At 47.8% G+C, this 21,488-nt stretch overlaps 1 protein-coding gene across 6 annotated transcripts in view; it reads right to left on the bottom strand.

Moving 5' to 3' along the window:
• Nucleotides 1–3,205: 3,205 nt before the first annotated feature.
• Nucleotides 3,206–21,488, bottom strand: part of TRIM66 (tripartite motif containing 66) — a 54,983-nt gene continuing 36,700 nt past the window's right edge. For all 6 annotated transcript variants that reach the window (XM_042904493.1, XM_042904495.1, XM_042904494.1 and 3 more), the window contains 11 exons: nt 21,043–21,204; nt 9,551–10,072; nt 9,193–9,385; nt 7,625–7,685; nt 7,009–7,183; nt 6,414–6,703; nt 5,799–5,925; nt 5,398–5,472; nt 4,876–5,028; nt 4,244–4,462; nt 3,206–3,496 (listed from right to left, as the gene is read on the bottom strand). In XM_042904493.1, coding sequence (XP_042760427.1) covers nt 3,437–3,496; nt 4,244–4,462; nt 4,876–5,028; nt 5,398–5,472; nt 5,799–5,925; nt 6,414–6,703; nt 7,009–7,183; nt 7,625–7,685; nt 9,193–9,385; nt 9,551–10,072; nt 21,043–21,204 — 2,037 coding nt within the window. In that variant the 3' untranslated portion in view covers nt 3,206–3,436. The remainder of the gene's footprint in view (nt 3,497–4,243; nt 4,463–4,875; nt 5,029–5,397; nt 5,473–5,798; nt 5,926–6,413; nt 6,704–7,008; nt 7,184–7,624; nt 7,686–9,192; nt 9,386–9,550; nt 10,073–21,042; nt 21,205–21,488) is intronic.

Genomic DNA, 21,488 nt, shown 5'->3' on the forward strand with positions numbered 1-21,488 from the left:
GGCTGAAAGCAAAGATGAGGGGCGTGGACAGAGAGCAACGCAATCACATCAAAGATACCCATTCAATGCTGACAGCCCATCTGAGGGTGTCAACTCTGAATCTGTCATGTTTAGCAACCCAGGAAGACAGAGCAGCAAATAAGCTGATGCAGAAAATGGAGAATGGTTGGCAGTTTCAGGGGAAGTTTTGAGATGGAGAGGATAAGAAAGTTCAGGATGCTGATAAAAAAGGTCAGTGTGTGATGGGTCACAGGTTCAGGGTAGGGAGAGGAAGCAGCCCACCAGGAGAAGGCTGAAAGACTGGGAGAACAAAGAAAGAGAGAGAGAGGGTCAGGAAACTGAGCTAAAGGAGCAGGCATTTAAATAAACAGCAGGGAGGGAGGGAGAAGCACAAGAGGAAGCACAGGGCATGGTGATCCAGAAGGTGTTGGGGGGTTCAGAAGGGAAAACTACAGGGGGCATCCTGGAGTCAGAGAGGGAGCAGAGCGGAGCCCAGGAACAAATAAGGAGGGGTCTAGGTCTTAGGAGCAAGGCAAAGAGCTGTCACCAGAAGAGGGCACAGGGAGCCAGAACCCACCGAGTTTGATGGTGAGGACTGCCTGGCGCAGAGCCTACAGAGGGCCCAGCAGCTGCCACTGTGGGAGGAGGACCTGCAGAGGGTATAGTTGGCAATTATTAGGAGTCAGGTAGGGCCAGCCTGCCCACGTTCTGGAAGAGGACTCTGCAATTCATCCTGCAGCAGTGTTTGCACTGAAACACCCCCCCCCCCCCCCCGCCTTTGCCTCCACTGAAGCCGCTTGGCTCTCCTGTTTCTCCCACGTCCAAGGAGCTCAACTTCTCCTCTAGGACTGCATTCTATACTGTGAGGCCCCGGAACTTGCTGTATTTCCATTTCATGACTTTGTCAAGGGCCAAAGGACTTGCCTGACTTCAAAAGGGGCCATTGTGGGAGTGAGTCAAAAGCAGGAACAGCTCAGATGTTAAGGAAGAGCCACTGAAGTCAGTCACTCAGCTAGCAGCTTTTTTTTTTTAATTTATAAAAAGTCATGTTCTGTTTTCTGCATGCAAAACAAAACAAAACAAAAACCATGACACAAAACATTGGTGCTAAGTACACAGGAAAAGCCTGGGGGAGGGCAGTGGTGTGGGGTAAGCAATGCAGGGGTGGTGTGGCAGGCCATGGCCTTGCACCCTTGCAGGGAGGATACCCTACATCTGCTCAGGTGCCGAAAGTGGGCCTCTCAGCATGCAGGGTCTCTGCGGTGGGAAAGGAATACGTGACTCTTGACTACGTTACTACGATCCCCTGGCCCAGCAGGCTATACCCAGCTAGGAGCTTCATGAATAAAAGGGGAGCTAAGCATTTAGCCCCGTATTTCTGCTTTATATTTGTAGTCTCCGGTTGGTCCTGTGGAAGGATCTCAGTCAGGTTTGAGACTGTCACAGCCCTCACCTGGCTATCTGACACAAAGCACCATGATTCTCACTCAGGGAAGGTGGAAATGGGGGCCACAACACAGGAAAGATGACCTAGAGCATGAATTCATGAGGTAATTACAGAGGGAACCTCGCCAAGTCAACTAAACAGAGAAAACGATTCAAACATTGAAAGGAAAGTGGCCAGAGCCTAAGCCAGAGAGTCATGTGAGCCCCAAAGAACAGAGGGCTAGGTCTAAAGATTGCCTGGCTAGTGAAGCACGAAAGACTTAGTTACCCCAAACTGGGAAACGGGATTATGGAAGCCTGTCTGCGCAGGAGAGCCTGGCAGGTGCTGGTGAAAGAATGGCCGGCGGAGGATGGCCTCTCAGCCTGGGTGGTGAAGGAAATGAGCAGCACCACCGACTGACAAGGAAAGCAGAGCTTCCTCTAAGCAGAATGTTCCTCTTAACAAAGGCCCTACAAACAACAGCTTCCTTAAATTTCATCTTTTAGCAAAAATAAAGCCAAGCCACGACAAAGTGATGTCTCTGAGCCAGCCCACTGAAGCGCCAGGTCTGCAGCTCCCCCAACACCATCAGCAATAGGGTCCTTCTCAACCAAGTCCTGGCTGAGGAAGTAGCTTGACCCCCAGCATCTGCCTATGCAGCCTTCCCCAAACACCCCACACGGACCATGAAGATCCATCTCCATCTGAGATAGAGTCTGGAATTCCTGTTCCCATGGCTTCCAGAACATTTCCTTCTGCATTCTTGGAGAAGTGATGTCCTGAAGTTGCTTCAAAGTCACTGAAGGACACTGGCTTCTCACCTGTCAGTTTCCTCTTCTCTACCCTAGACAGAACTTCCCCCATGAATGATTACACCACGCTCCTGGCAGTCCCTTTGGCCTTCTCCAACCTCCAACAGAAAAGGGCTGCCAGTAGAGTCCTGACTTTTTTGGGGGCTGCAGACAGCCTGGGGGTGAGCGAGTCAGAGAACTCACTTCTGATCTTTGGCTCTGCGAACGTGGAAAGGCTGAGAACTAGGATCTCTACGACAGAGGAGAAGCCTAGCACAGCAAGCCAGTTCTGGGTCACTCCCCTTGCCCAACCCAACTCTCAGGTTTACCCAAGCAGAACTTGGGCTCCAGATCTCTGAGTGGAGACAATGAAGGGATGGCCACTGACAATCACTTCTAGGAAGGCAGGTTCTGACACTAAAGAAGAGTTATTAACCCAAAGTAAGTGGCACAGAGGACAGGCTCTGAAGTTGACATCTCCTTAAGCCTGCACGTCTGAGCCTGAAGCTGTCGGTGGTCCCTGCACAGCCACCTGGCCCCGTCAAGAATGCCATACATACCACCTAGAGCACTTTCATAGCGGCCACCTAAGTCAACATCGGGACAGGGAGCATGAGAAACAAATACCCTGAAAACCGTTAGAACCCGAATAGGCACCAATTGAGACCTATGGCCTCTGGAAGCCTCCATCACCCTGCCCAGGGCAGCTTCCTGTCCTGGCAGGCCAAGCAAAGGCAAACAGTGACAGTCTTTGGCTGTGCTGGGCCAGGGATCACAGGCCTGCCATATGTCAGAACCTCTCTCCCTTCTTTTACCCTCTTCTGGACCCAGGAGGACTTCAGATAGATACATTGCTCCTGAGCCCTGCACACTGAAAGGTGAGAAAAGTCTGCTCTCCTTAGCAGAGAGCAGTCACCAAGGAAGTTAAGTCCTCCCAAGCCTGACCAGACTTGGTCTTGTCAAGTGGACCCCACACATCTGATTTTTCTGGTAATAGGGAACACCTCCCTCTTTGCTGTTTATTACTGAAATCTTCTCTGTAGTGGATGCACTATGGCTCCCAAATGAATGTTGTAAGATGCAAACGGCAAAGAGCACTACACAGCTCGACAAGACTTGTCTCACATCCACGATCTGAAGAGAATGAGCTGAAAGGTGGGGAGGAGTGGTCAACAGGATGGGGCGCCAGCTGCCAGAGTGCTTGCTGTACCACCAGCTCTCACACCTGGGAGATGCTGCTGGCCAGGCGGAACGACATTCTTTTTGCTCTTTCATTCTCCTGAAAGAAAAAAAAATATGTGTGTGTGGAATCAAAATAACCAAAGGTAGTGCTTATTAACGTGCAAAGGCAAAGTGTCCAGACTGGGACTCCCCAGAGCCAAAGTGTTTTCCTCTGCCCCAGGAATGCAACAGCAAAACTCACTGCAGCCACTAAACATGGTGGGCCAAGTGATGTAAACAACTGGGGATGGCTGCACACAGCAGGCAGGCAGGCAAGACATTTCAGCGGAATGAAACAGCACTGAACTGTGTCCCATGTCTGCATATGTGGGACCAGACACAGATCAGAAGCGGTCTCTCTACTGTAAGCAACACCTCTCCCTCCTTCTCTACACCAAGGGGCTGAAAATATCCCTTCCTTTCTCCCAAACAGAATTTGAGACCAGGCCCTGAGACCAGGTGTTTCTCTTCTTCCGGGGACCACAGTGGAGAAGAATCAGCATTGAGCTGTGAATCGGGAGACCTGGCTTCCCACCCTGATTCTGCTGTTAATTTGCTGGGTGACCCTGGGCAGATGCATCCATCTCTCTGAGTTTCAAGCCTCAGTGGTAATGAGACTTGATGAGCCCTGCACTGCCCTGACTTCCTGTTAGACTACAGGCTTGGGAGCAAGGGTTCCTTCTGAGCACTCTTTGTGCCTCCAGCAGCTTTGCTTTAGGCTGCTCTGTACACGCTGCTTGGGTGCCCCCTGACTGCCCACCCACCGGCCCCACAACCTGCCTGCCAGCTGGCAGCAACTCTTTACCATATGTCGCCGCCGCCTCTTGGGTTGGATGCCCTCCTGCACGTAGGGGGGCCATGGGAAACCCTGCGGAGTGGAATACCCACTCTCGCTTGACACCTCCTCGGAGTCTGAGTCCTCCTGCCTTGGCTGGGCAAACCGTTTCTCCGGGTAGATCTCCTTCAACCAGCCCTCAAAGAACACTTCCAGGCAGCGGCCGGCCTCTGCAACCTCTGAGTCGGGCTGAAGGGGAAGGAGAGCAGTGATGGTCTGGCCCGTATCCACCACCCCATCTCTTCCAGGTCTCTCAAGAGCTATACAAAGAGCACAAAACCTGGCTAGGTTTCCTGGAGGTCTAGAATGTGACATTTTCTCCTGAAGACTCAAGACCAAACCAGTTTAGTACCATCTCTTCAAGCAGAAGTGACCCTGACAGTTACCCACAGAGGGCCAACCACCAGCATTCCCCCCTTCTTCCTTCTGAGTCCACACTGAGGCCCAAGTGTGGGAGAGAGCTTTTAAACACTCACTACGTGAGACCCTAAAAGTTTCCCATGTCCTTATGGCAGCTCAGGACCAAACCTGATAGCCCCCATCCAGGCATGAGTCTTGGGGTCACTGGGAAATAGAGGAGGGGGAAAACAGGCAAGACATACATAATTGAACTTCGCACAGTTCCAGAACATGAGGCGGACGTCTGACACCACCTCCTCTGGGGTGGTGTAGTGAGCTGGGTCCTTCTTTTGCAGCTTCCTCCGAATGATTGACAGGTCCATGGGCCTCTTGATAATCTGGTAGTAATGCCGAGCCTTGGGGGAGCAAAGAAGGGGAAGCAAAGCAGGAAGAGAGAAGTAGAGGTACAGAGAAGAAAGAGGGAGAGATGGAGAATGAGTTGAAACAGATGTGAAATAGAACAAGAGAACAAGAGAACAGCAGCAAGAAGAAAAGAGAAGAAAGGAGACAAAAAGGGAGAAGGAGGAATGTTTCACTGTCAAGTCAGGTGTGGTGTAGCAGCAGCTGGGCTGGGGGGCTGCGGTGGCCACACTGAGTCCGCTAACCCATGCACGGATTAATCAGACTTCCAGCGGCCATGCTCTGAGCCCGCCCCAGGGTAGCACTTGGACTCACACCCAGGCCCAGGGCCCTCGGAGCCGGCAGAAACAGGAAGCCTTCCTTACCAGCGGGCTGACAGGTTCATGGAAGGGCAGGCTGAGGCTATGGCAGCACAAGGACAGTACCAGCTTTTCACACTTCTGCAGAAACCAGAATGGCAGCACGTTACTTCGGCCTGGCCCCATCTCAAGAACTGAAGACAGTGACCCTGATAACTCCAGCAGGGTCAGCTCTGTCCCACAGGGCATGGGCCAACACGTTAAGGCACAGCACAGCCTGCCAGACTAGAGGAAGACAGCTGGCAGAAGGGAATCCATAGCAAAAACCCCCATGGGCCAAGCTGTCAGGCATAGCCCAACAGTGAGATACCTGGAGAGACTTCCCATCCCCCTCAGAAAGGCCTCAGCCCCTGGCACAGGGAGGCTGCCCCAGGCAGGGAACCCTGTTTTCAGAAACCCCTCCCTACCTTCTGGTCATAGATGCTCAGGCCAGGAGTGGCCCGCATTCCAGGCTGATTATAGCGAGCATTCTCACAGTCGTACTCCATCTCGGGCTGGGTCAGGCTGCGGCACAAGGTACATACCCAGTCTCCCCTGCAGAGGCAGATGAGGCCAAATTAGGCATCAGCAGGTGGCCCAGAGCCACCTCCCCTCTCCCTCTGCTCCAAGATGGGGGCAGAGAGAGAGAATGGTATGGGAGACTCAGTCCCTAGGCCTGCCCTGTAGGGAATGGCTTCCTAACCACAAGCTTTAAAGAAATTCACTAACTTGGGATGGAGTGAATCCAGAAAAAAATTGGATTTAGCAAGGGGCTGAGAGGGGAGTATGGGGACAAACCTGTGTGTGTAGGAAGAAACTGGGAACAGAGGAAGAAAAACAGCCACTCAAATTTCAAACACCTTCCTATCTATGCATAGAAGGCACAAGGCAGTAGGGCCACTGACTCACATACCTGCAATTCATGTAGGCCCAGAGAGGGGAGGAAGCCCATTTGAGGGAGCTCTGTGGGCCTGGCCTGGAATAGTCATCCCTGGAAGATCACCCTGCTAGGCAGCCAATGGCCCTAGATTGGCACAACTCACCCGGGGAAGCTGAGCAGGGCCGGCAAGTGGCAGGAAAGGTGGAACACTTTGGGGCAGCGATCGCAGCACAGCAACTCTCCCCCATTGAGGCACACAGCGCAGAAGTCCTCATTCTCTATTGGTACCGGGGGCCCCTTCTTGGCTCCAGGGGTCCGAGGAATGAGTCTTTGTTCTTCAGGAGATGCACCCTCCCCCTCTGGTGGCTGCTGCCCCGCCAGAGAAGTGACAGTGACCTTTCTTCCCCCCAGACTTGGGGCCTGGATGGCATCAGGCATGTTGTTCTGGCTGACCTTGGAGAAGAAGTGAGTCTGAGCAGTCAGCACAGCACCAACAAGTTGTGGAGGGAGGGAGAGGAGGGACTGACAAGCCCTGGGCACCAATTTATTCCAGGCCCCCAGGCCAGCTGAGCCCCAAGAATGCTGAGCCTCCTGATATGCATCTCACAAGCCCCTGGCTGCTGAGGACAAGTCTGGTCAGGCTGCAGCCCCACTCAGACTCTGGACAAGGCCAGAGCCAGAATTCTGAATGAAGTGGAGAAAGAAGAGAGGCTCCTAAGGTGGGCCAAGCTCAAGGACAAGACAGAGCAGAGTGGTACCTTAATAGACATGCTGGAGGACTCAGTGCCACACTCGATGATCAGCAGGAAGCTCCCATCCTGCTCATTCTTCTGGGGCTTCAACTTGAACACAGGCATCTCTCCCGAGGAGGCAGCACAGATCTTGAGCCGCTCCAGTCGCACATAGGGAATCTTAGGCTCGCTGTTGAAGGGCCTGTGGCAAGAGGGACACCCCTGGGTCTTAGTGGGAGCCTCCTCTGACCCCAGCCTCTAAGTCAGCTCAACCATGATCCGACAACTGAACTGCTGCTCAAGATCTCCTCAGTACCACCCCATGCAGGCCCATGTTTCTCCCTCCCACCCCCGGCGAGCTGTTTGCTCAAAGAAGAGGGGATTCCTAAAGAGGGAGGACTTCACACAGAGCACATGCCGTCTGGTGCAGGAGCCAGGATAGCTTCCCACAGGCATCCCAGACTCCCACAGGCATTCCAGACTCCCAACCACACAGATCCTACTCAAGGGTCTAGGAGTTGAAGAAGACAGTTGCAGGCAAACTTTTGCTTCTAGTGAAGTCATCAAGTGTGCTTTCTGTGCCAACCTCCCAGGACATGAAGTTGAGGGGTGGGAGAGGGAGGTTGGGCCAAGAGCCTGTTACCTGATACTCTGGTTCCCTTTTGCATCCAATTCCAAGGCTCCTTGTTTAAAATTCTCATACTCTAATGCAAAAGACAAATACCTGTGACATACATTTATAACAACATGCCCAATACCCATACCTTCCATTCATGTGCTATTCATACCTTTGGCCACACACCTATCATACAACTGTTACCTACATTGTAATCATTCATAATGGTGGCAATCCTACCACGGCTCTCCTTCCTGAGAGAAGAAGGCCACCTTCTTTTAAAAAGAGAAACAACACTCAGAGGCTGTCTATGGGTGAGTGTTGGGTCGGGTGAGGGGCCAGCTTCTCACCTTCCAAATGAGCTCAGAAATCTCTTGTTTCCCATATACTGGGGTTACGTGCTCTCAGGGGTCATTCTGTCCAGTCTCTGCATTTTCAGCCAAATTCTGATATTCTAGTACTGCCTGAGAATCTAGCTCATACCACATAGGCAAGAGGCTCCCGTAGCCCTACCCTGGGTAGAGCAGTAGAGCCTGTGTAGCTGGGCAGGGGGCAGTGCGGGGAGAGAGGAGGATACTAGCATTTAGTGAGCACCCACTCAGCACCAGGCACTATCCTAGGCACTTTCCTTGGGCAAGCACAGTCCAAAAATTTGATTGTTTAAAATTCAGGTTTCCATTATTACACAGTTAATAAGAACCAATCAGTGTTCAGTTAGTCTTTCAGTCAGTGCAAAGAAACAAGGGGAAAATTATTTCATTTTCATTTATTAGATATATGGGAAATAGACGGTTCATTACAGACTAAACACACATCATACACTAAACAGAAAAAGTCCCAAATTCTCACTCGGCAGTTGCTTACAAATTTTCCAGCTAGCCCTCGCCTACCACAGAAGAAGGCAAGTCCCATTTGAGAAGGGGTGTAGGTAGCTGAGAAGAGAATCAGAGCCAATCTCTACCAGTCCAAATTCTCTTTACTATGAGGCACACCATATATCCAGATGACTGCTGGGTGCAAGGCAAGTTCTTGTTACTACAGAGAAAGTCATCAAATGATCTCACTGTAGTTATTTGGCCCAGTAGTCTACAAAGTAGTTACACTAGCCCCATTTACAGAGAAAGAAATCACCTCAGAAAGGTTAGGGGTCTCACACAGGATCAAACATAAAAAGACAGAGCTGGTTTTCTATGATAGATCTACCTGACTCCAAAGTCACACATGCTCTGTTCCCTAAAATATTTTGTCAAGGCTAGCCCTTCTGGGATGAGTTTTGGGATGAGTTCTTCCCGGGAAGAGTTCTTCCTTCTGGGATGAGTTCTTCCTGCTTCCCCCACCTCTAACCCAGACCTCCATGGGAATGTTACATGGAGCTAAGTCTTGGCCATGCCTGGATCAGCCCCGGCCACAGTGAGGAAAACAGAACAGGTACCAATAAGTCAGTTCTAGAGGGAAGAAGTGAACTGAGCAGAGAGAGAGAGAGAAACACTGCTCCCTCACACCTAGAGCCTGTCTTCTGACCTCTCTGTCACCTGGGAGTGCTGAGCTCATGTTTGTGGCCAGCACAAATAACAGGCTACTGACTTGAGCCTCACCTTTTGGGTTCCGGTACTGTTGCAGAGCCATGGATGTGTTGATCACTGGGACCAGTGGGGGTTTCTTCACAGAGAGGTTAATTGGCTCCTCTAGTTCTGAAGGGATAGCCAAATCCTTGGAAGCATCCAGACCAGGGGTTGTGGAGTCTTGTCTCAGAGAGTCAGTGAAGCGGGTAGAATCCTCACTTTCCATCTTTCAAAAGCGAAAGGCCAACAAGAATCAAAGAAATGAGACATTTTTATTGTTACTGGTCATAAAGCTATTAAGCTAAGGCCAGGATAAGCTCTTATCTGCAGCGGCCACCCTTTTGCCCAGTGATGAGTAGAGGGTGTGGAATGGTATTTACCCAGGACTTACCTTACACAGGGCATTCCCGAGAGAGGGGTCAGCCCCATCTCCAGGGCACAGGCTCCCTACAGCTCGCCCAGAGCCAGGACTGCAGCTGGATCCAGTTTCTGGTTGCGCGTCAGAAGCTGGAGGCATGCTCTGCAGAGGACAAGTCGCCAGACTTGGCATAGCCTGGGTGGGACCAGACATCAGGTTGGGCCTGGCCTGTGACTGATCACTTGCTAGGCTTGTGATGGCCTGGGAGGAATCACTCATCAGGCTGGGCACGGACTGGGGTGTGCCGCGCACAAGGCTGGGTATGGTCGGCAGATGACCCACTGTCAGGCTGGGCATAGCCTGGTTTTGACTGCTCATCAGGCTGGACACAGTTGTGGGGGTGCTGCTCAGCAGGCTTGGTACCATGTGGGAAGGGGCGGCAGGCAGGCTGCTCACGCTCTGGATCTGTGGCTCTAGGGTCCTTGCCAGCCTGGTAGATGACAGCTCCATCTCCAGTGTGTTGGAAAAGCCCATGATGCTCACCGAAGTGGAGTGCTGCAGGAGCAAAGACAAGGCAGAGTCAGGCTCTTAGCAGGGAATGGGGGGGAAGGAGGAGAGAGGTGCAGCCCTCAAGAGCTCCCACGCTCAGATTTCACCCTGGCCTCAGAGACTAGTAGTAGCAGGGAACTCACACAGCACATGAAGTCCCCATTCCCATTCCCCTGCACCAAGGAGGCTGGTAGAGAGGCAGGCACAGGCTGAGGACACTGGCGTGCATGTGTGTGTGAATGTGTGTGTGTGAGAGAGAGGGAGGGAGAGAGAAAGAGACAAGACAGTGTGGAAGAGTGAGAGATAGCCTACCACCTGACCTGAGGGTGGTATGCGCATGTGTGCATGTGCACGTGCACACACACACACACACACACACACACACACACACAGCCACCATTAGCCCACGCCCCTCAACCCCTATCCAGTACCTAGTCAAAGGGTCAGACTGTAGGACTGCCCTCCAGCTTCACATTCCCTTCTGACTAAATCACTAGTGCCTTCTTGTCCCTTCTGGGGGTCCTATAGACTAGTTTCTGTTACATAAAAGTGGAAGGAAGTTCAGAAGGCTCAAACTCTGATCTGCCTCAGGCTTTCTCTGAGATAATGCCAAGGCTCAGGGAGCCCCAGTTAGTGCTGGGGAACTAATTCCTTTGCATAAAGCCATTCTTTTCCTTTGCATAAAGCCCTACAGTGCATTCCACCACTCAGGACAACTGTGAAATCAATGGCTTATCCCCTGTCCTGCTCTGCAGCCACAGTTCATCCCTGAACCCTCCCATTCTCTGAGCTCCAGCCACTCACACATTTTTCAGTTCCTGAAACAAGCCAAGCCTTCCCTCCACCTAGAATCTTCATCCCTTTCAAAGAGACTGCTTCTGCTCCAGGGAACATTGTCCTATCCCTGCCCCTGTCCCACTTACCCTTCTGAACTCAGCTCACCTGTGATTTTTTTCAGAGCAAAGCCTCTTTTCATTCTGTGGCCCAGGCCTGGTTCCCTCTTTTGTGTTCTCATAACTCCTTTTTATACTGTATTCTCGTAGCTGTAAGACCATTTGATTAATCTCCGTTTCCTCCATGAATTGTAAACTCTATTAGGGCACGGATTTTACTTATTTTGCTTACCCAGTGTATTTCTAGACTCAGGAGCAGTCCCTGGCTGAATAAATGAATTAATGAGCTATTTACAATTTTAAAAAACAACATAATGTGTGATTTTTTATTCTACAAATCTTAAACCAAACAAATAGCAGCTTAGTTCTATTAAAAACTGTGTCTATGCATCTCTCTAAAATAATGGTTGTCTTCATATAGCTAAAATTTATTGAGCATTTATTATATGTAAGGAAATTTGCTAAGTGTCTTACATACATTTCCTCGCTTAATCCTCATAACAAACATTAAAGGGTTGTTGTGAAGGTTAAAAGAAAGAATCCATGTAAAGATTTAGAACATCTGCCATATTGTAGGTACTCAACAAACCCCAGCTACGGCTAATGCTGCTGCAGTTATTGTTATTGTTATTCTTCTTCTTATGGCCCTAATTTTACACTTGAGAAAAATGAGTTTCAGAAAGGCATCTGAAGTTTTTAATGCTACTGAACACATAATTTTGTATATTTCTATTTCTCTTTACTTGTGCTCACACGCAGAAACACGATTTTTGCATATTGACCTGGTACCAGAGACCTTGCTGAAGTCACTTGGGGAATTTCTGTGAACACAAATCATGTCATCTGTGAAGAGTTAAGTTTTATTTCTTCCTTCTCCTGTGTTTTCCGGCCTTACTCCACCAGCTAAGACCTCCGGTACCAGGTCAAATAGAAGCAGCGATAGTAGCTGAATTGTCTTGTTCCTAATCTCGGGTGATCCTTTCTATATTCCACCAACTAAGAATGATACTTGATGTGGGATTTTCACAGATTTAGAATCCAGATCTCTGGCCCCGAAGCCACACTCTTGACTGTGGCCCATCTAGCTCTGTCCTTCCCTGTGCTTCCTCCCCTCCCCTTCCCACACTCTACACTTCAGCCTCTGTCCTTCCCTCGCCTGCTCCCTCTTCCTCTCCTGTTTTCCTTTCTTCTTATCATCTCTTCCTCTTCTCTCCCAACACCTTTCCCTTATTATTTAACTGTGTTAGTAAAGCTTACATTTTCTATTCTTAATTCCCAATTCAAAAAGCAGATAAGCTAAATACCTTTGTTTCTCCAAAGAAAAGTTTTTATTTTTAGATGTTCCTTGGTAGTGCAATAGTGTTCAATAAAAAGGCTTCCATTTGCTCTATAGTCTAAGTCCCAAGATAAGGAATATTGAGGAGAACAAAGTATGGGGAGAATACTCAGAGCAAATTGGGTAGATTAAGCATGGAAGAGCCGCCTCAAACATGCCCTGGCCTGCATCCCTTGGCATTCCCTGCTGTCCTGCTTATATACTACCACAGCTTTCTAAGATTCGATCTTTCCTTATCTACCTACAAGAATACCCAAAGATTGTTGGAATCTCTTTTGTAACATAGGACAGTCTAACCCTTTGAGCTGGTTTCTTTCACCTTTTCCCCATTTGACATGTATATTTAGTGCAACTCTGGTTGTCATCTCATCTGCCAATGACATAGATGGCTCTGTGTGAGATCCTTGGTGCCAAGCATTAAGGGCATCAACATCTACCTGGGACAATCCCAAGTGATAATGGTCATGTGCTGTAGGTCACAAGATATGCACAACATTAAATCCCCAAAGACAACGCTCCCCAGATTAGAGGCAGGATATCTCTACATCTCCAGATTAATGGTAGGATATCTTTGTAGGATATCTACTCCCCTGTCCTGATTATTTATTGTGCATCATGAAGTATGACTTAATGATAGAGGACAGGAGGGCATGAGTACTGAGCCCTAGAAGAACTGTGGAAATTCTATCACAGCTTATTTTGAGCTGGGCCTGCTGAACCTGCTCCTATAAACACCGAGCACACAGCACAAGGTCAATAACATGTCCTAAGAGACTGCAGACTAGACTAGTCTTTTTCAAGTCCACATTCACATTCAATCTCAAGGAGACCACAGCTATCAGGAAGTAGGGGAAAGCCTTAGTAGTGGTAAAAAGAACCTGAGAAATTTCCAGGATCTCAGAGAAAGTGTTATAAGGAAGCCAGCACCACCCCATTTCTATAGGCTATACAAATACAGCTGCATTTCTGGAACATATGTATGCTGTGTGTTAGTTATTTTTGATACTTCATTTGGCTCTCTGGAGTGAAGAGATGCAAAATATTAAAATGGAAGGAACTATTTCATGTGTAGAAAGAAACACAGGATTGAGAACCTCCTTTCTACCCTGCTGCCAGTGCTGCAAAGTGAGTAGAGGCAAGGGGAGAATCAAATTTCCGGGCCAGGAAAGCAGGCTGAGGAACCAGGGCCTGGGAGGAAGGACAGGGCTTCTTGAGAGCACACTAGGCTTGAGAATATGGCCATTCCTGACATTTGGTGCCTCACACACAGAAGGTGCTCATCTCTCAGTGGAGATGACATTGCCTGCCCTCTCTAGCAACCAGGATTGTTCAGAGATCAAAGGAGAGAAGGCAAAATTATATGGCCAACTGTAAGGTCTATAAATGGCAACTACTGACCCTTCCAAGTTGTCAGCTACATGACACCTTTCCTTCTTCTTCACATGTAAAACCTTCAGATTTCATGAGGCAAAATATGTACTTTGAAGTCTGCAAGTGAAAAACTATTTTCCAGATCAGGGAGGAAGAGAAGTCAAAAATGCCAAAAACATTCACTCTGAAATCAGCTCAGGTCATCTCTGTGGTACAAGGGGAGACTGCTCCGAGCCTCTTACCTCTCTTACATAGTGTCTCCTCACTTGCTCCTAATTTTCTTTCCTTCCCCCATGCTGTATGTTCCTATATGTGTCCCTTTCCTCTTCTTTTCTCTCTTTATCTCTGTTTGCCACCTGCCTGACCTGTGACCTGTCTAAATCACCTCACCTGGAACCTATAGAATCTGTCTGAACCACCAGCATCCACAACCTGCCTGACCTACGACTTCCCTGAACTGTCTGTCAGCCTCTTCTACTAGTCACCTGTGCAATCCTTCGTCCACCTGCCGCCTCCATCCCCATCCTCACCACTTGGGTCTTTTTCTGGAGTTCAATGTGCTTATTTATATCATTACAATGATTGTCACATGATGTTATCAAAATTTGGAGAAGGCACTGTTCTTTCATTCAACAGAAAAGGAAACTGAGACACAGAGCAATTACACAGATTTCCCAAGCTTCTATAGGCCTAAGACTAGGAGTCTGGGCCCAGCCTTAAAAGCCTGCTGGCTGGTCTTGCTTTTGTGCCATTAGCTAGAAAGCTAGTGCTCTAGTAAAACATGATAGAGAAGTCAATAAACAGACACTTAATGCACATGCCCTGAGTTTAATATAAATTTCAGGTTCTTACAGCAAGATAATATTGCTGGGGATAAAGCAGCACAAATAGGGTGGTGTTCCACAGATATTAATTTTCCATATATCTGAACCATACCTCTTTCAATAACAAAATGCAGTTGGCTTTAAAAAATTATTTTGAATGGGACTACTTCTAAAACACTTTACACACCACCCTGTCATATTAAATAGAGTTCATGAAGCCTAATGAGACCACTCCTTAAGGACAGAAACAAGCTTGGATGGACTTCTGTTGCTGGAGTAGGCTGTAGTTCAGTGATGCTATAAGGCAATGCAGGGCTTAGCTTGTCCTTTCACCAAATGACCTCACACTGTGGCACTTTTCCAGGTGATGGTTCTTGTCTTCTCCTTTGTCGTTAGCTGACATTACAGAAGTCCTGACTCCTTGCTTCACTCTGCTTACTGCTACCATGTAGGAAAACTAAAATTTCCAAAGGAAACCATGTAACTAAGTTTACTGTCAAGACCTCTATACTAGACACCTGAGTGTGGCCTTATGATCTCATGCAGAAATAATGTGTGGGCTTTGTGACATCTGTTCTTGTTGCTGCTCCAAAGCTTTGCCTGCTCACTTCTGGGTTTTTGCCCCAGTAGTTAGGATTGTCAAAGACTGATTGCCTTGTAAATGTACAGAGGAAAGGGGAGCAATGACTTGGAAGTTAAGTCTCGGAAATACACTAAATGCCTTCACTCTGGTTGAAAGAAACAGATGAGGACATAAGGATTGAGGTATACAGATTTGTATTAAATCATGGAATATCTGAGTGCTTCAAAGCTTCAGATTGGGTAGACTGGTTTAACATTAGTAGATCTTCAAACAACTGAATCAGATACCTGAGGAAGGAACTCATTTCCCCAGCAAGTTGTTTCACAAGTTGATTTTTAATAGCAAAGTTGTAGCTTTTATGGACAGTGAGTGGTCCCCCAGCTGAATGAAAAGCTCTTATACAAATTAAGACTATTCCTTTGGATGGGAATGCAAGCTGGTGCAGCCACTCTGGAAAACAGTATGGAAGTTCCTCAAAAAACTAAAAATAGAACTACCCTATGACCCAGCAATTGCACCTCTAGGTATTTATCCAAGGGACACAGGTGTGCTGTTTCAAAGGGACACATGCACTCCCATGTTTATAGCAGCACTATCAACAGTAGCCAAAGTATAGAAAGAGCCCAAATGTCCATCGATGGATGCATGAATAAAGAAGATGTGGTATATATATACAATGAAGTATTACTCAGCAATCAAAAAGAATGAAATCTTGCCATTTGCAACTATGTGGATGGAACTGGAGGGTATCATGCTAAGTGAAATTAGTCAGAGAAAGACAAATATCATATGACTTCATTCATATGAGGACTTTAAGAGACAAAACAGATGAACATAAGGGAAGGGAAACAAAAATAATATAAAAACAAGGAGGGGGACAAAGTGTAAGAGACTAATAAACATGGAGAACAAACAGAGTGTTGCTGGAGGGGGTTTGGGAGGGGAGATGGGCTAAAAGGGTAAGGGGAATTAAGGAATCTACTCCTTAAATCATTGTTGCACTATATGCTAACTAATTTGGATGTAAATTTTAAAAAATTAAATTAAATTAAATCATAAATCTAAAAAAAAAAAAAAAGACTATTCCTTTGGATATAACTATGGTAATACACGCTAACTGACCAGAATCAAATGGGAAAACATTCATGGGTGATGAAGAGATAAGAACTGAAGAATGTCCAGTGTCCTGATGATTCAAGAAAAACAGAAATGGCAAAGAGGATCTTAGGGTCACAGGTGGAAGGAAGAGGAAAGGAATAGGCTGATTCCTATAAATCTGAAGTAAAAGCCAGAATGAATGAAACACTCAAACCCTAGCCTTGGAGACTCTGAAGAATTAGGCCAGAGATATTTTGGCCAGTCCATTGTAAGGAAATTTAGGGCCCAGGAGCAAGGACCTGTTTTCTCATGGACCAGGAAACCTAGACAAAGATCTTAGATTTGATCTGTAAGTGAAATCAGGCTAGAACAGAGGAAAGAGCCTTCCTAGAAGTTGCAGAATTCAGGGAGCCAGACCTGGGGAATACTTGGCTTGGTTTCTGAGCAGGACAGAGCAGAACTCTGTATAGTTCTGCAATTGCTGACCAGAACTCAGGCTGTGCCCTAAGAAAGCTTCACGAGGCCCTGGGAAGATTGTGAGCAAATTCTGCTGTTGAGACCAGGCTATGAGGCAATGATCATTGCTGGAGTTGAGAAGCCATGACCTGGCCCATGGCCATGGATCTGGAGACTATGAAGGCAGGACACCCAGTACTTCCTTTACGTAAGCCAAGATTTAGAGTATGAGTTAAAGCAAGACACTTCCCATCTCTGGACTTTAATTTCCTCCTCCACAGGTTAATGTACATTTGAGTTATAAGAATCAAATTAAAAACTCAGGCATCAAAGTGCTTTGATAATGATATAAATGCTCTTCATGTGAGTCATTATCCCTTCCTCTTCTGCGTCACTCTTACTAATGTAGACCACAGGAATGCCTACTGCTTGGGCATCATTTACTAAAACTACATCTCAGACTCCTCTAAAGCCATAAGCAGCATCCTGGTGGTCTTGCTCAGCCTTCCATGGAGGATGTGGACCACATGTGAGTGGAAGAGAGGTCCCCCTTGCAGCTGAATTATGGCTCAGACAGGCTCTCTGTGATGCCCACAGCCTTGACTTCAGGAGAGGTCTGAGGAAAAGAGTGCATGTGTGTCCTTCAGCAGTTGACTCATTCAGAAGTATAAAATGCAGCCATCAAAATGTCTTCCAGTTTCACCTGGGATATAAGGTATTCTTTGTAGTGTGGTAACCGTGGTCTCTCTTCAGAGTGGCTAAACCAAGATTAGGCAACGTGAGGGCCAGGCAAATGTCAAAATTCATTCCAAAACACCCTGCTGGATGCAGGGAAGGTAGTGGGATGATCTCCTTCCGAGACTGCCGAGCTCAAGCCACTAGAAAACCCATTCAAAAACATTCCTATCTCACTTTCAGCAGCAATGCGTTCACCATCAGCTCGGTCAGCACCAACCCCCAGGTACTTGTGCACAGCTGCTGTGCTGTAGCGGAAGTCCTCCTCGTGGTGATGTAACATCAGTGAACAGCTCAGAGCATGGAGGAGTCGCTGTGGAACACCCAGAGAGACGCCTGGTGCCCCAGCTTCCTCTGGTCCGTGGCCTTCACATAGACTTCTGACTTCCCTGGCACTCACAGGCCATCACAGGCTCAGGAGCAGGTTGGAGGCTAAAACACCTTTACCAGATAGAGATAACCAAGACCAAACGAGGCTGGGTCCTAAGAGCTCTCCCCAGCAGGGCCTCAGGCTACTCCCAACGACTGTAAGGGGGAAAATCCAGCACGTGGGCGGCCAGATGGAGTCGTACTTGTCACACTGCAGTACACGGGGAGAGACAGTCTAACCTAGTCCCCGAGCATGAGCAGAGCCAGCAACCCATGCTCTGGTCCCAACTTTGCCAATGCTCAGCTGTATAACTCTTAGGTGGGTCACTTAACCTCTCTGTGTCTCAGTTTCCACATCTTTCAAAGGGGAATATGAAAGTGGCTTCCTCATAACACTTCTATGATAAACAAAGACATAAAATGGAAAAATACATGTAAAAACCTATGGGAAGAGATAGAAAAATGCTATACAAAGTATTATCATTTAATGATAAGATGCTCAAAATGTTGTTTGGTGTCCTCAATCTTCATACCCTCCACCGTGCCTAATCCAAGCTTTCAGACAATGAATTCCCACCAAAAGAAAGCCCTTTCTCTGATCTCAGTAGCTTTGTGTATAACCAGTACCTCTCTCAGTCAAGTAGACCCAAAGGCTGCTCTGGGCCAGGATGGCAACATTGAGGTTCCTTTCTCGGGGAGTCCAAGCCATGAAGAAGCCTATAAAACATCGGGAAAAGGCTGGGCCACTTGCTCCTCCAAACCTCTGCATGAGCCCGGGTTAATAAGGGCCAGGAGCAGGTCAAGATGAAAAGTCAGAGTTCCTAGGACCTTCACTAACCCCACTGCCAACCCAAAGGCACACAGTAGGGCAGCATCCCCTTGCTGATCAGAGATCCCTGTGGGCTACCCACACAGGCAGCGTGGACTCCATGCTTGCACACGGTTCACCTCCTTTCCTTTGTACTGTGTGTGGGGACAGAACCAAGACTCATTAAATAAGCACTGGCATTTTCTGTGTGGCTTCTACTACACTTGAGCACTGGCAATCCCCATGTTGCCTTCTGAACCACTTACACCTAGAGCTAGCTGCCTTCTGGTCATCTTCTTATGTAGCTTCCACAGGAGAACACCAACAATTCAAACTTAATTTTTTCCTCCCCCCAAATAGGCCCTTCTTTCCATGCCCCCATCTCAGTGAATGGCAACCCAGTGGGCAAGACAGACCTGGGTGTCAAGCCAAAGGATTTTCTCTCCCTCACTTTCCATCACCAATCAGACTTCAAGTCCAAAAGCTCTTGTGATCTGATCTCTTGAAGTCCATGCTTCCTCCTTATACCCATTGTTACTGATTCCATTTAGCCTCTCTTATTTCTCTGTATTTTGGTCTCCCTTCCTACAGCTAAAGTGAACTTTCTAAAATTTAATTCAAACCATGTCCCTCCTTGCTAGAAATCCTTCATTCACTCCTCACAACCCCCAAGACTGAATCCTAAACTCTGTATCATAATTTACAAGGCCTTCCAAGCACTCTGGTTTCACTCCCATCCACAGTACACCTCATGTTCCTACCAAGCCAAGTTATCTGAAACCCCCTAAGCACCCCAGGCTTTCTCTCACTTCTGGACTTTCCTACTAGCCATTTGTTTTGGATATTTATTCTAGCCCTCTCCCCACCTCTTCACTAGCCTAACATCTTCAAACCTCAGCTTAAAAATCATGTCCCCTAGGAAGTCCTCTGTGAAAAGTTCTTCTGCCAGTGTTATGTGCTCCTTCTATACACCCCAGTGACTATCACAGCCTTTTATCATATTTATTTTTGTTGCTTATTTAACTGTCTCTCCCACTAGACTGTAAGCTCCAGTGTGAGACTATCTTATTCACTGATATGTGCCTGGAACCTAGCAAAACATCTAGCATATACTAGCATATATGTAAGTATATATACATATGAGTATATATATGTGTGTGTATATATATATGTATATATATATATATATGTGTATATATATATATGTATATATATGTATATATATGTATATATATAAAACAGTGAGTGAATAAATGGATGGATCGATAGACAAACAGCCTAAGTGTAAAAAGTTAAACCCTTAAGAGCCACAAAGGGCCTATTTATAGCATCTCTATGGCCTCTAGGCCAAACCATTTTCAATAGGGTAGGACAGGCCCAGCATAGGCAAACAACCACTAATACCAGAGGCCTGGGCCAGACTTCAAGCATCACCAGGGTTTTCCAAGTTACCATTTCATTTCGCCATCCCTTGCTTTTCTAAAGTCTCTTCTCAAGTGTCACTGGGATAGACTAATCTAAGATACATATGGCAGCAGCGTCACTGGGGGAAACACAGTGAGGGGCAGGTACATAGGACAACTGTGTACTGGGGCCACAGAGCCAGGGGGATGTGCAGGGCTAAGCATGCAGTCTGGGAGGGTACCGAAGAGCTGACACAGCTTCAAGTGCAGGGCTGAGAGGAGGCACCAGGCCAAAGAAGGCAATAGGACAAGTAGAAACAGGCCGAGGCACACAGGGCAGGCTGAGTGGGGAGCACAACACATCAATGAGGTTCCAGCTAGGAGGATGACAGGGGTGAGGGTGAAGGGCAGGGATAAGGGGAAGACAGCTGATGGGCTGTGGCGTTCTGGGCTGTTGCCGGGGTAAATGAACATTTCTAGCAAGCAGGTAAGTTGGTGGACAGGAAGGGTAGCTTATCTTCCAGAATTCTCAGTGCCCCTAGATGCTCAGCTACCTCTGCAGGATGTCCTTACAAATCACTCACCCAAAAAACTCCACTGATTCAAATTCTAAAGCCAATCAATTTTGGGTTGTGGGGACACATAAAATACTTCCCTCATTTTCATTGCAGAGAAAAAACAGTCTCTGGATTCTGACAAACCAGGTTTTAAATAAACCTCATCCCTCTTGTCTACAAACTATAGGGCCCTGGACCTCAGTTTCCTCAGCTAGAAAGTGGGGGTGCCCACCTCACAGAACTGTGAAGCTCATGCACCATTCCAGGCACTGTGTAAGTGTGTAATTTCCCTTTCCCTTTACCACTTCCACCCTAAATGAAGGACAACTGCTGTCATTTTAAGTGCGTGTGGGAGTGGAAATGGGGTGAAGGAGGACTCTGTTGCAGACTCATTAGGACAGACAGCATGAGTCAGGGCTGCGTAATATCCAGGGATGGAACAGGGACACTCCTCCCCCCAGCCCAGTCATCCTCATCCAGGGCCCCAGGCTCTTGGGTGGCAGCGGGTCCCCCATGGTCAGGGAATGAGGGCTCCATTAGTACCTTTCTCACCACATTTGGAGAGGAGTGCTGGATGGTGTTGTCCAGTGGGGGGACACTGGGAGGGGTTTCTTCCCCAGATGCCTGGGGCAAGTTAGCAGCAGTATTCTTGTCAAGAGGGAGAGCTGGCTTTGGACCTTCAGATGCTGGGGGCTCATCTGAAGCCTGAAGAAGAAAATAAGAATTTGAGTGGCTTTTACCGCAAAGAGTAGCAATGGCAGCAGCAAAGGCTGATGGCCACCCTGCATTACCCATTGTCATCAACTATACATTGTGACCTGCTTGAAAATTTTTCAGAAAGAAAGATACTCTTATCTAAACTCTTGCTGAGACTACATCCTAATATGATAGTCTCAAGATAGAACCCAAACCGAGAATTCTGGGCTAACCCTGCCGTATTCACTTTAGCAATCCTAATGGTTCTGACTTCCATTTTGCCTGTGGTCCTC

The sequence above is a fragment of the Panthera leo genome, chromosome D1 (genome assembly GCF_018350215.1).
Source record: "Panthera leo isolate Ple1 chromosome D1, P.leo_Ple1_pat1.1, whole genome shotgun sequence".
In the NCBI taxonomy this organism is placed as follows: Eukaryota; Metazoa; Chordata; class Mammalia; order Carnivora; family Felidae; genus Panthera; species Panthera leo.